Source organism: Pecten maximus, chromosome 7 (assembly GCF_902652985.1).
Source record: "Pecten maximus chromosome 7, xPecMax1.1, whole genome shotgun sequence".
Classification (NCBI taxonomy): domain Eukaryota; kingdom Metazoa; phylum Mollusca; class Bivalvia; order Pectinida; family Pectinidae; genus Pecten; species Pecten maximus.
The window spans coordinates 7,864,185-7,877,544 of record NC_047021.1 but is presented as its reverse complement, the minus strand read 5'-3'; the positions used below and the strand labels follow the sequence as shown (position 1 = coordinate 7,877,544).

The following is a 13,360-nucleotide window of genomic DNA, read 5'->3' as shown; positions in this document are numbered from 1 at the left end:
CATTATATAGTTATAACATTATCTAGTTATAACATTAAATAGTTATAACATTATATAGTTATAACATTATATAGTTATAACATTATACAGTTATAACATTATATAGTTATAACATTATCTAGTGATATGTAATACGATTAACACAATGGTAACTGAACTAAGGCAGTTACCTTCCTCTTATGGGGAGAAGAGGATGTATCGAAGGTGATTTGTTGACATTGAGTTAAGCGCGGAAATGTCTGAGGTTTTTGCAGTTTGTAACATCATTTTAACTGAAGAAATCTACGCTGCAATCAGTTCTGGTTGGCTTTCCTTACAACGTGCTTGTGTTTTGTTGAAGTAAACATATATCATGTAGTCATATATTTAGAACCTCAAAATCTAAAACTCGTCCTTAGAATATTATATTCCATAGTAGGTCATCGTGAATCAACGTGGTATGCCAATGTTAATCAGATACGGTTGGATAATTACATGTAGACATCGTCAGTGTGAAGTTTGCGTTAAGGTTTTTGAATTCTTGAAAAGAGAACCAAATGTTGACAATTATTGTTTGAAACCCTCAAAACACCTTGCCTTTTGCTGTCATTTTTTAGTTTGTAGAGAACAAACTGCTAATATGTGTTTAAGTTAAATGAGCCTATAAGTAACAGCACACAAATTGTCAAGTGTGATATCATGCTATATTATACAAATATAAGATGTGTGCATCTGTGCAATTACTATTGCACAGACACCCATGGTATCCTTGTTTTATTATATAATCACTAAACCACACTTGACTGTCGTTTTGCAGTGTTAACACCTGAGTAACTTAGACGCTTGAAAAGATAGGGATAATTCCGAAACGTCATAGGTGTTCAATAGTTCGCACGTGACCAAATTCCATAACGTCACAGTGTTCAATAGTTCGCACGTAACCGTGCAATAGTCATTTAAGTCGTGCATAGTTCGAAATATAGCGTATGCGTATAGTTAAGGAAAATCAAACGCATTGTTTAATAAATAGATGTAACACCTGGCGTGAGTGTTGTAGTCCGTTGCATTTGAATTATTGGGGAAAGCAATTTGAAAGCAGAAACCCACGAAACATATCTCAAACGTCTTTTACATGTGTTCATATTTATCGTCTTAAAGCAAAGATATTGTATAAGTTTTCATTAAAATTATGTTGAAGTTTATTATGGTCTAGCTGTTTGAGATCGAGCCTGTTTTTTACATATAATTTCTATATTAAACAGCTAATAAAAAAATCGCGAACCCCATCAGGGGTTTCCTGAAGTTATGAAAATTACTCACGTGTAGTCTACTAAAGGCCACATTTAATTTTATCACAGACAGTGCTTAGAGAGACAAATACTATGGTTGAGACAATGAATTATTGAGCTGTACATTTCTTTTATTAGTGATTTATAAGCTTATAAAATATCACAGGATTTGCTATTTTGATGACCTTTAAATAAACAGATCTATTGGGGACACCTGTCGAATGTGAAGGTGAAGGTTCCGTCTACGTACATTTACCTTATCTGTAGATGTTGTTTTTCATACATATGACGCGCGTATCGGAATATTCATTGTGAAATTGTAAATATGTACTTGGTATATAATTTTATATTTTCTCCGATTGAAATATATTTAACTTGAAATGTCTTTTGGCGTATACATATGTATATACCAACGGAAATATAACGTATACATGCGTATGAACTACGAAAAATAACGTATGCACGTGCTTGAACGTACGAAAACTTTGGGCCAGACAGTGTTGTGGTCTGGTACAAACATTATTATTTTACCTTGCCATGCCTGTTTTTAAACTGAATAACGGAGATATATATTTGTCTATGTCTTCCAAATCATCTGTTGCCTTATCAAGATATCGAATCGAATGACATGGTACCACAAAACTTTTTTGTCAGATCAATTCCATATCTGTTTACAGAGAAAACACGGAATTGGAGGCGAACGAAGCACTTACCTCTTCCTGGCATTTTTATGTATCAAATGATACATACAGGTACTGCTATCTGTTGAGTCCAGGTGTCAATGTCAAGGTTATCAAAACATTCTCACCTTATCTCTGTTACAAAGGACAATGGCCCCGTTCAAACACTACAAGTTTACAGCATTATTACAAAAGACAATGGTCCTGTTCAAACACTACAAGTTTACAGAATTCAGAATAACAATTATGTCTTACAGGTGTTAAAATTAAACTGAAGCAGAATTTCTTTAATTTTGATCAACTGTTACTTCCTCCTTATGTTACTAGTGTAAAAACAATATCCTCGTATAGCTATTCCATTTTAAACTGGTTCTGCTATTCACCATGTATTGTACTAGTACTCGAAAATATGATGAAATAAAACAACTTTTCTTCCTAAGTGTAGATTATTTAGTATTGTTATACACTGTATAAGTGAAAGTCTATATTGTATCGTCATACATTGTAGGCGTAGATTATTTCGCATTGTCATACAATATTGGTGTAGATCATTTGGTATTGTCATACAGTGTAAGTCTATAACGTATTGTCATACAGTGTAAGTCTATAACGTATTGTCATACAGTGAAAGTCTATATTGTATTGTCATACAGTGTAAGTCTATATTGTATTGTCATACAGTGTAAGTCTATATTGTATTGTCATACAGTGAAAGTCTATATTGTATTGTCATACAGTGTAAGTCTATATTGTATTGTCATACAGTGAAAGTCTATATTGTATTGTCATACAGTGTAAGTCTATATTGTATTGTCATACAGTGTAAGTCTATATTGTATTGTCATACAGTGAAAGTCTATATTGTATTGTCATACAGTGTAAGTCTATATTGTATTGTCATACAGTGTAAGTCTATAACGTATTGTCATACAGTGTAAGTCTATATTGTATTGTCATACAGTGTAAGTCTATAACGTATTGTCATACAGTGTAAGTCTATAACGTATTGTCATACAGTGTAAGTCTATAACGTATTGTCATACACTGTAAGTGAACAAGTCTATATTACATTGTCATACAATGTAGTTGTAGATTATTTCGTAATATCATACAATGCCTGTGTAAGAACAAAGTTGGTATTGTCATACTTTTTAGTTGTAGATTATTTCGTACAATCATGCAATGTAGGTTTGGACTTTTTCGTATTGTCATACAGTGAAGGTGTCAGACGTGATGTGTTATTGGCCCGCATCCGTTACTGTCACACACTGGTATACAGCATTTATATATCAACTGTTGTGTAAACACAATAACATCTGAAATTATCATAAAACAATTTAATATTCAGGAACACGTAAACTCCATTCTACATATCTTACATCAATATTCAAAGTTCATTTATTTCATGCACACTTCACAAACACACACAGAGTTAACATATATTACGGTTCAAAATCTTGCATTTAAAACATATGTTCAGCCAGGAAACATTTCAGTCGCCATATTGTGATTTATTAAACCTAGTGTTTATGTACTACTTAACTAGTTTGAATGAATTTTACCAGATGAATATATGGTTTTACGTACATTGTAATAGTAATAGGATGTAGAGTTCCATGTTTACTTATTTCATAATATAACAGAGAAGAACATTTTTTAATATAATATAATATATATCGTCGATAAATTAACACTATCGTCAGAATCGATATTTACGTTAGCACTAAGATCTAATTCTAAAAGGCCTGTTTTAACCATGTGTTGATCGCGTACCGTTAGAATATTGACGAACGGTCACAAGAACCAGATATAGTGTCTTTAATGGCGACTCGTTGAATTAAGTAGCTTTACAGTTAAAACATCAAACGATTATCTATATGTAACATTAACCAACATACATAAACAAACAATAGATATATATATAGATTGATTTTATAATCAAACATGCACCAAGTTGTATAGTAAGTAGATATATTTATGTGTGTGATGAGAATGTATCTGTACATGTGTCTGTAAAGGAAAGCAGTTGATTTGAGAGGGTAAAATGTACATGTGTAATTGTTCAGTCTTAAGGTGACGTTATATGAAGACACAACATTTTGAATTATATGAAAGTCTTTATCAAAATCAGTAATTTCTGTTATTGTATTTAATTGAATATCTATAATCCACAGTTAGTACGAAAATAAAGTTTTATCACAACACCATTTATCGTTTCCGTTTGACGGTTAATTATACCAAAAATGGCCTGTAAGTCAAGCTCACATCAACGTCGTTCATCCTCCAAATCCCGTTTGTTCCGAAGGCTTTGGTCCCTTCCCCGATAACCAGACGTATCAGTTACCACGTGTTATTGGTAGTTACACTAGTAACACTGTCGTGCATTCCACACTATTCTCTAATGGTCATGATTTCTTCATTGTTTCCCTATAAAATTCTTCAACTCCCATGACTTAGGTGTTTCTCCTTTTTGTAATGACATGCACATGAATGTGACAGGTATGGAAATATTGTAATGGCAATGGATTGATCAGGCGAAATGTTAGGATGTGGGATTCACGTTGACTTTAACTCTTGTGTTACTGCTCTTCCGCTGATGGTTGTTCATTTCAAAATATAAGGAATTCTCGAAGGATTGGGCTGGAAACGCGTCACTTACACTGGAGTTAGGTCTGGCAACAACATCCTTCTGTCCCATGCCAACAGATCTGTAGAAATTAACATTTTCATTAAATGTGAATAGGGCTAAAACTGAACATCCTAAAAGTCATCGGAATTGGTAAAATTGATCATTACACTTCGTAATTGGTTATGCATTTGAAGAATTATACAGTGCAATTAAATTATAAATAAATGGTTCAGTTGTCTGGACAATCAATCCCCCTTGTACAGTAAAACATTCTCAACAAATCGCTTGTGAATTGAAGGCTCATGCCTATTGATTCAGCAGCATATGCAATGTTTGCTACAATTCTTGTTTTCATTTAAGCATTTGATTTCATCATTTATATCCTTAATACAATAGGAATTAGGCAACAGGCAAAACATAGGAAAGCTGATTTATTTTTATAATTATATTGCATACCTCTTCCTCTTATACACAATCTGAGCTGCTATTTTATTAGTTACAGGATGTATGCTGCTATTGTGATTAAATACATGATCTACGGCTATTTTGTGATTACATACATGATGTATACGGCTATTTTGTGATTACATACATGATGTATACGGCTATTTTGTGATTACATACATGATGTATACTGCTATTTTGTGATTACATACATGATGTATACTGCTATTTTGTGATAAAATACGTGATTTATGCTTCTCTTTTGTAATCATATACACAATGTATGCTGCTATTTTGTGATTAAATACACGATGTATGCTGATTTTGTGGGGTTAATTACACGATGTATACTGCTTTTTTGTGGTTAAGATTGTGTTACGAACCTTTTCCTCTTATACACGATGAACGCTGTGAGTAATATACACAAGGCGATGATGACAACGAAAACGACAAGGACGACGTACCAGTTATCATGGATCCAACTATTGTGCTGGAACATAAATATACATGTACAACATTACAACGGGTACACTATTTATCACACTGATGTAGTTAGCCATAATGTGATCCCAAAAAACTCCCATCGAAATTATATCAACGCTTTTTACGAATAATTTCACATTTACAGATGTATTCATGTAAATACTGGATTAAAAAAGATGTAAAGAAAAGTTGAGAGAAAAAGTAAAAGAAGAACACTAGAGTGGTTATTGTAAAGTTGAACAGTTTGTTACACTTGGCAGCAGACTATCCCTGTTCAGCCATTGTCATTTGTCTAATGCCCTGATTAAATATCACAGCGGCATGGCTTTATTTTATCACGATCGTAATTTTTGCCATAAACATGACAGAGAATCTGATATTGAGACATTAAAACCAGCTCAAATTCCGTGTCGATCTTATAGATTTGAGACACAAGCTGAAACTCAATGTCAAACAAATTAATATATTACGTACATACGTTTATTGCAATGAAGTCAAGACATTCAAGACGATATAGATAACAAATGTATATCTCTACCATCATTAGTTGTCATTGTCACATATTTACACTGTATAGGATGGTGCCGCCCTCTTTACCGTCTCATAATGGTAGATAGGAAATGGGAAAACAAATACCGTAAAGAACGAATGACACTTCAACTCGTCAGATAGGCAATTACATAACCTTTTTATCTTGAGGGAGTGGTCATTGACACCCCCGTCGGTTGATAGACAGTATATATTGTACCCTGAGAGAGTGGTAATTAACCAACCCGATCCCCCTTGTCGATTACAAAGTACAAACTGTATATACTTACACCCTCAAGTAGTGGTGCCGTCCTTGGCGCCCCCTCTCGGTAGATAGGTAAGGGTATGTATTGCTCCAGCACCGCCATGTCTGTCTCCTGGAATACCTTCTGTATGGACTCTGGTTCCAAAAAGTTACCATTTTCCCGCACACCTACGATAACTTTGGTGACTATTTCTCTGTAATCAAAAAATTAGCATAGATTTAACAGAGAAATTAAAGTCTGTACAATGTATAACATTTTAACATAACATTTAGTATTAATATGTATTCCTTTGAGCTAAATATAGGGAGGGTCAAACTATTATCTGTGCACATTTCCTGTGTTGCTGTGCAGTTGGACTAAGTCAAACGTACAAACATCAAATGATTGCTTGACATATATGTACCTGTTCAATCTAGATTCAACGCTACGATTAGCATGCAAACATACCAACATAGACAAAAAACAATATACCTACCCATTTTTAAGTAGCGTTGGTTTATTCTGAAGAACAATCTGCACGTCGCCTTTCAAGTTCATTTGATCCATCAGGAGATTCTTTATACCTTTTCGAACGTCATCTTTGTTACCTCCCAGTAATCTCCCTTTGAGCATTATAAATGCTAGTCTCAATGCTGAAATAACAAGAGTTTAATACACGTGTAAGCTTTATTTTATATCAATAAATATCAATTTATATAAATCGCTCGAGTTGACCCTTGTGTTAGTGCGCTAGGGACTGTGGGATGAAAGCGGGGCACCTGGAGAAATCCCACGTGGTCGGACTGTTGGTCCTTAGAGTTTTCCTCTCTAGATGAAATGAGAGTTCGTTGCAATTGCGCCATCCGTACACACAAAAATACGAACGCAACATGACGTTTTAGTGATTGTTGCCAAAATTGATCTGAATAGTATTTTGTTGCGTTTCATGATCTTGATTCCCAATGTTTATAAAGGTATTACGATCAGTCTAGTGAAATTATGAGAGGATAGAATGATACGAAGATGCCTCGAATCCGAGATCCCGATAAAAAGATCAATTATATTTAAGTAGAATGTATTTTCTATAGTAACATTATACAACTGTATTTTTTCATAGTAAAGTTAACATATACTTAGTAATTGTACAGCGCTAGTTTGTTAATATGAATGACGTTGCCAGTTCAACCGTGTTAAACATTTATAACAGGGGTATTGTTTACCTGTTGACGTTTCAGGAAGGTGCGTAGTTGTTGGAATAACTTCTGTAGAGTTAATTTCTATTGTGTCAGTTGTCATTTCTCCAGTTGTTGTATCGACGGTTATAGTTGTCGTCTCAATGAACGTCGTTGTCGTCACGTCTGTGATATTACAAACATCACCGACGAATCCCTCGTGACAAAGACACGAAAATCCGAAGTGTTCAATGGAGCACGTGCCGTTGTTTTCACATGGACTATCGCCACATGGATTCACGGCTTCCTCACACAAATCGCCTTTCCAACCCAGCGGACAGGTGCACGTTAGGTTTCCAGATTCTATGGAACAATTTCCTCCGTTTTTACAAGGCGTGTCAGCACACGTGAAGTCCACAGAACTGCAATTTTCTCCTGAAAATTAATATGAATTCAATCATCAATGTCCGAAATTTACAAAATATACTGAATTATAAATCAGTGTATTTGGACTTCTATACTTTAATATTTAAAGCCAGATTTTGATTTTCCTCTCTTCATCAGTCCGTTCTATGTAATCCTATAATCTGTTAATAATCGCGATCTCCCTTCCTTCGTATGCCATGTACATTTCTTCATAATGAATGACCCTTGACTTTACCTAGCCTGAAAACGTGTCACATCTTTGAGTCTTTATTTAACTTCATGGAGTATTTATGATGTAGAAAAGGAGACGGTTACCCGTCTGAAATACATGGTATTATTTCCATTCAAGTGTTTGCGTATAAACCTTTCTTTTGATCACGTTTTGCCTTGATCTTTTTTTGTGACTTATATCTTAGAATGATTGTTTTCTTCAGTATCAGTATCGCCTTGTTTTCTCGGCATCATCTGATAATAACCTCCAATATGATAGTAGCAAGTTCTGTCTTCAGATTGCGGATATCATAAATCCAACTCTAAGTGATTCCACAGATTTTACAAATATCATTTCGTCGTAAAATAAGGTCACACTTCAGACCTGTCATTTTTTCTTTTTCGTTTTTAATTAAACTGTCACAGGAGCTGAGGAAGAAGCCTGCACCAGTTTGATTTAGTATTTTGTATCAAATTATATTTGTAATTATAAAAGATCAAACAAAATTGAAAACTAAAAAAATGAAAAATTTTATTCCACCATACTTAGAGTCTAAAACAATATGGGAGGTATGAATTAAATACATGTGTGTATTTTTTTCACAAAACCAAAACAATGTACAAATCCATTTGTCACTGTTTTAGAAGGAAGCATAGCTTAGATTTAATTAAATCCTATTAAGCTTTGTGCTTTTTGTTTTATTGATTGTCATTGATTTTCCCCTTTTACATATTTTCTATACAAAGCAATGTCAGAACAGTCATGTTTCCTGGCACATGAAATCAATCAATTAGTAAGATTTAAATTGGAAATGACGTGGATAATATCATACTGTCAAACTTCTGTCTTCTTTAATTGACAGATATGGTCTTTTATGTTGGTATATTTGATATATCATTACAAATATAGTACATACCAGATGTTCCTAATGGACATGCACACTCGTATCCAACAGGTCTATCGAGACACACGTGATTGTTATGACAGGGGTCGTTGTCGAAGCACTCGTTGACCCCGTTGTCGTCACAGAAAGTCCCTTGCCAGCCTTGGTAGAGACAACACCAGGATTATTTTACTAGTCATATGCAGTAAAAGCTGTCGACTCATGGGTTAATATTGCTGTTACACTACTGCTTTGATCAAACCAAGATCAATGGGATAAATGGTTTAAAGTGTAATACTAATCGCTCAATGTCATAACAACATGTTAATGTATATCATGATTGAATTGTTATGATTTTACCGTCTGGACGAAAAGCATTGCTTTCATCAATTATCAATTGTACATTCCCATTACGTAATTGTTTAACTTGCTGTTTTAATTACTCGTATTACCTACCAGGTAGACATACACGTTTGCCGTCATTCTTGTCACACGTGTAGTGTCCTTTTGTGTTATTTTGTGGTAAACAAAATGTGTCACATGCTGCTCCATAGTAATTCTTGTCACAATAGGTCTTTACCTTCACTGACAGCCTGGAAGGAAGGTTTCAGAGTAAATCACATTTTTCTTCACAGTAATAATTCACATTCTTTGTTAATTAGTCTTTACTTTATTGTATAATGTTTTTGTGACTTTTTTGCCATATTTATATACGAAAGTAAGTAAACCTTTGTTCTCTTTACCATGTATTGACATTGTAATTACTTGAGATTTATCCGTCACATTCAAATCGACACAGTAAACAAGAATTTTTTACTTTTCAGCACTTAATATCAGAGAAAATGATGCTAAAATAGAGGTTCCCCAACGAGTGGAGATTATTTATCATTTTCATCAAACTTTCGTTAGTTAATTTTCTAATTTTGAAAAGTTAACGAAAGTTGGATAAAAATGATAAACAATCGTCACGAGTTGGGGAACTTGTTTATCCCATAACTTCTTTTCTTACAAATGTAAGCTTGTCAAGTTCAAATTCTCCCAACTTAGCAACTAAATTCCGTGAACCAAATCACTACGCGACAAAATATAGTTCGTTATAAACGAAAGCTTATCATCTATTTTAGATGCACGACTCGTATCTTCTGTACTATATTTGTAAGTTATATAATTTTACAAAACGAAATGTTAGTTTGACAATCCTTGTGTCTGTGTGATTTATTAATAGGTAACTTGTTATATAATGACTCCGCTCAAATGTATTCGAAGACGACACCGTTATTGCGAAGTCGAACGTCACCGCTGAATATTAAACTAATCATTGTCAGATTCAATTATCGGTCCTTTCCTGGATTTCATAGGTATACTATTACTGGTTATTGCGATGTTAAATTTCATTCTGAGATTTATTCATTCAAGACACCGTACCGTGCATTTCAACAAATATTTCGAAAAGCGAGCTGAAGTGCTGAGCAATATGTTTTTTTTACGTTTGTCAGTGTGTTTGTAACCATGAAATGTCATCAGTTTACTGACATGAGACAAATGTTCCAAAAGGATTTTTACAGTTTTGTGTTTGGGATATATATATATTCGTAATAAAGGTAACTGGAATGATAAAGTGTTTATTCGTTGATTTTGTTTTGTGTCTGTTGGTATAATATCCGTACCGAATGACAGCGAACTACATGTACATGTATATATAAATACTACTGTACCAGGAAAAGGGAAGCTCTAGGCTTAGGCCTACGTTAGATGCCGCAACCGTTTCATTCCAATGACTAAGATTAGAGACAGCGATTTAATCATTTTGTATTACATTTGTTCATTGTTTTGATAATTCATTTATGGCTACCGGGGTCCACTGCATATCGAGAATCAAGGGGGAGGTGGGGTGTCAGTTTTGTTCGCTATAATTGATGCAATATCTCGCTTCCGTGCGTCGTCTATTTTACCATCATCAAATTATATTTCGTACGACTCAAACCCCAGATTAATCGACATTTCCATGAGGACACCTCTCTCACCAAGATATTATGATGTTGACCACCGGCAAATCCACAAAACGTGTCCATATTGATATTTTGAAGACAGACCACAAAATACTCCGTGGTCGAAGACCAGAGGTTAGCCAATAAGAGCAAATGACCAATCGGAGGCCTAGAAAGTGGTTACACACAATTCACACATAATTCTTTTCTTAAATTATGTTAATGCTTAAGAGAATGCATGTGATATGTTGAGGCCAAAGGTCACTGTCTGAGTAAATAGCACTACTTGCACAAGAGACGGGCTGCAGCCATCGTTTGCAGGAGTAATATCTTATGGGAACCTTTTTTGGTTCAATTTGTAATTGTATTAGAAAATCTATTCCCTTATATGAAATGATATGATATAACTTGTCACTCCCCTGGTCTAATTTAGAGATCGTGGCATTGCCTTGATTTGGCATTAATGCATGGTGCGTGTCGCAGATTCATCAGAAAAAAGGCGCATTCAAATAGATATACAAATGTACATTGAATGCCATGCTCGCGTTAAGATGTCTAAAAGTGCTATGCTATCTATTACGCTCTCTGCATATAACTGTCTGTGTTATCCGAACTACTAAACCGAAGAGAGAAAACTCAATCATACCAAAAGTGTAAAGCAAAACGTTTGAACATTAAAGTGGATATTAATAGGTAGGATACTTACGTAGTCCTCTTCTTAAGTGTATAACTTGAGGTTGTAGCTGATGCTCTATCGGGTGACACTTTCTCTGATATCTCTCTTTGTAGTGATTCTACGTGATCTGACGGATTAGAGCCCGGATCAGCGTCATGTACAACCACTTTCAGTTTCACTGAACCCTGTTGGAAAGGGGGAAATATCATGATATGATGTACATAATGTATATACCTTTTCTTTACTCGGCAAAAGTCTCGAAAAAATGGATAAATAACTGTAAAAGTTTCTAATGGTGTACTTCAAAGTGATTAGATATTGGCGCATCTACTAAATCTGTCTTATAAAACATATACGAGAATTACAATAGGAACAAAAGTAATTTAGATAGAAGCCTTTGACAAGGAAAAACAAACAACCGCAAAAGAGGATCCTTGAAGAAGTATTCTTGCCATATTGATTCGACATGCTGTGATAACTAAGAAATAAGGTCTTTAATCGAGTTCAGTTTTACATGTGTACATCCTTTGGATAAACTTTATACCGTTTCTGTGTTGAGACCGAACGCCAAATGTTTCCATCGACTACATATAGATGTGTTTTATGTGATATGAATCTATATCGGATTGCTATATTAAGATATATATTTTTTTTTAACATTTTCTTTTGGTCAAATTCGAATTCTTTCCGTGTGGAAAGCAGTATTGCGTTACGGACATTCTGATAATGTAAATGATAATCCTCTAATAATCCTCGATTTGTGCTGCTAGCGATCTACTGTTTACTGACATAATACCGATAGGTAAACAGTACAGGACGATATAACCCATTATATCATGATAATCTAAGTTATACTCACATTCTGAGGAATTTTATTGGAGATATTATAATATATTACGTCACAGGTAGAGACTTAACACTAAAGAAAGCTACAGGTGTGATTTCAACAGGTATAATATACAAGGTGGTATGTACGTATTGTTCTACCTCAGGATCTAGGCATAATGTAAATTGCACGAAGAGGTGTACCTCCTGCATAATGTATACAATAAATGTAGACCACAAATTCTTATCTGATACATATTAAGTAAGTGTATGTTTACCTTATATCCTTTAACACAAGGTTTAGGTACGAAATCGTGTGTGTTTCTATAAGGACTAATTATATATCAGTGTTACTTATGGAAATAACATCATATGCTCCGGAGAGGGAAGCGTCCTCTTCTTCATCGAGTTTCATAAAGCTGGGATGAACTATGTAACATGTTTCTAAGTTATTATGTAAGGTAGTATCACTGAATCACTGGCTGACATCAAGTCGTGGCTGACTTCTGATGTAGATATCATTGACACAGATATCTAACATTACCATTTACTGTATGACAAAGGTGTTGCATTTAACGGGATGGTATGAATTTAATACGTTCTATTGTCACAATGACATTTCAATGAATACAGTGTCCTGACCATATTACGGAATTTATACAAATTCTAGATTACGACCACAGCAAGTTATCCATGTACGTACACTGTAATATGAAGTATTGAGGTCACGGAAAGTACATAAATTGTATTGTTCGACAGGCAGGTATATTTTGACCTATTTGACTACACTACTAAAGCTACCTGCCGTTGTAGCCTCAGGCAGGTCTGTCTGGTGAGATTTCAATCATATATTATCGTTCAGAACTAAACGGGAAAACTATCATTTTTACCTTTATTTAAAG

General features: G+C 34.4%; 1 protein-coding gene across 1 annotated transcript in view; it reads right to left on the bottom strand.

The window, feature by feature from the left end:
- Nucleotides 1-3,270: 3,270 nt before the first annotated feature.
- LOC117331490 (protein jagged-2-like) overlaps nucleotides 3,271-13,360 on the bottom strand; it is a 28,440-nt gene continuing 18,350 nt past the window's right edge. The window contains exons 4-11 of the mRNA XM_033890225.1: nucleotides 11,664-11,818; nucleotides 9,426-9,562; nucleotides 9,003-9,131; nucleotides 7,498-7,884; nucleotides 6,774-6,930; nucleotides 6,323-6,491; nucleotides 5,405-5,511; nucleotides 3,271-4,656 (exon numbers count right to left, since the gene is read on the bottom strand). Of these exons, the coding sequence (XP_033746116.1) occupies nucleotides 4,491-4,656; nucleotides 5,405-5,511; nucleotides 6,323-6,491; nucleotides 6,774-6,930; nucleotides 7,498-7,884; nucleotides 9,003-9,131; nucleotides 9,426-9,562; nucleotides 11,664-11,818 (1,407 nt within the window). The 3' untranslated portion in view covers nucleotides 3,271-4,490. The remainder of the gene's footprint in view (nucleotides 4,657-5,404; nucleotides 5,512-6,322; nucleotides 6,492-6,773; nucleotides 6,931-7,497; nucleotides 7,885-9,002; nucleotides 9,132-9,425; nucleotides 9,563-11,663; nucleotides 11,819-13,360) is intronic.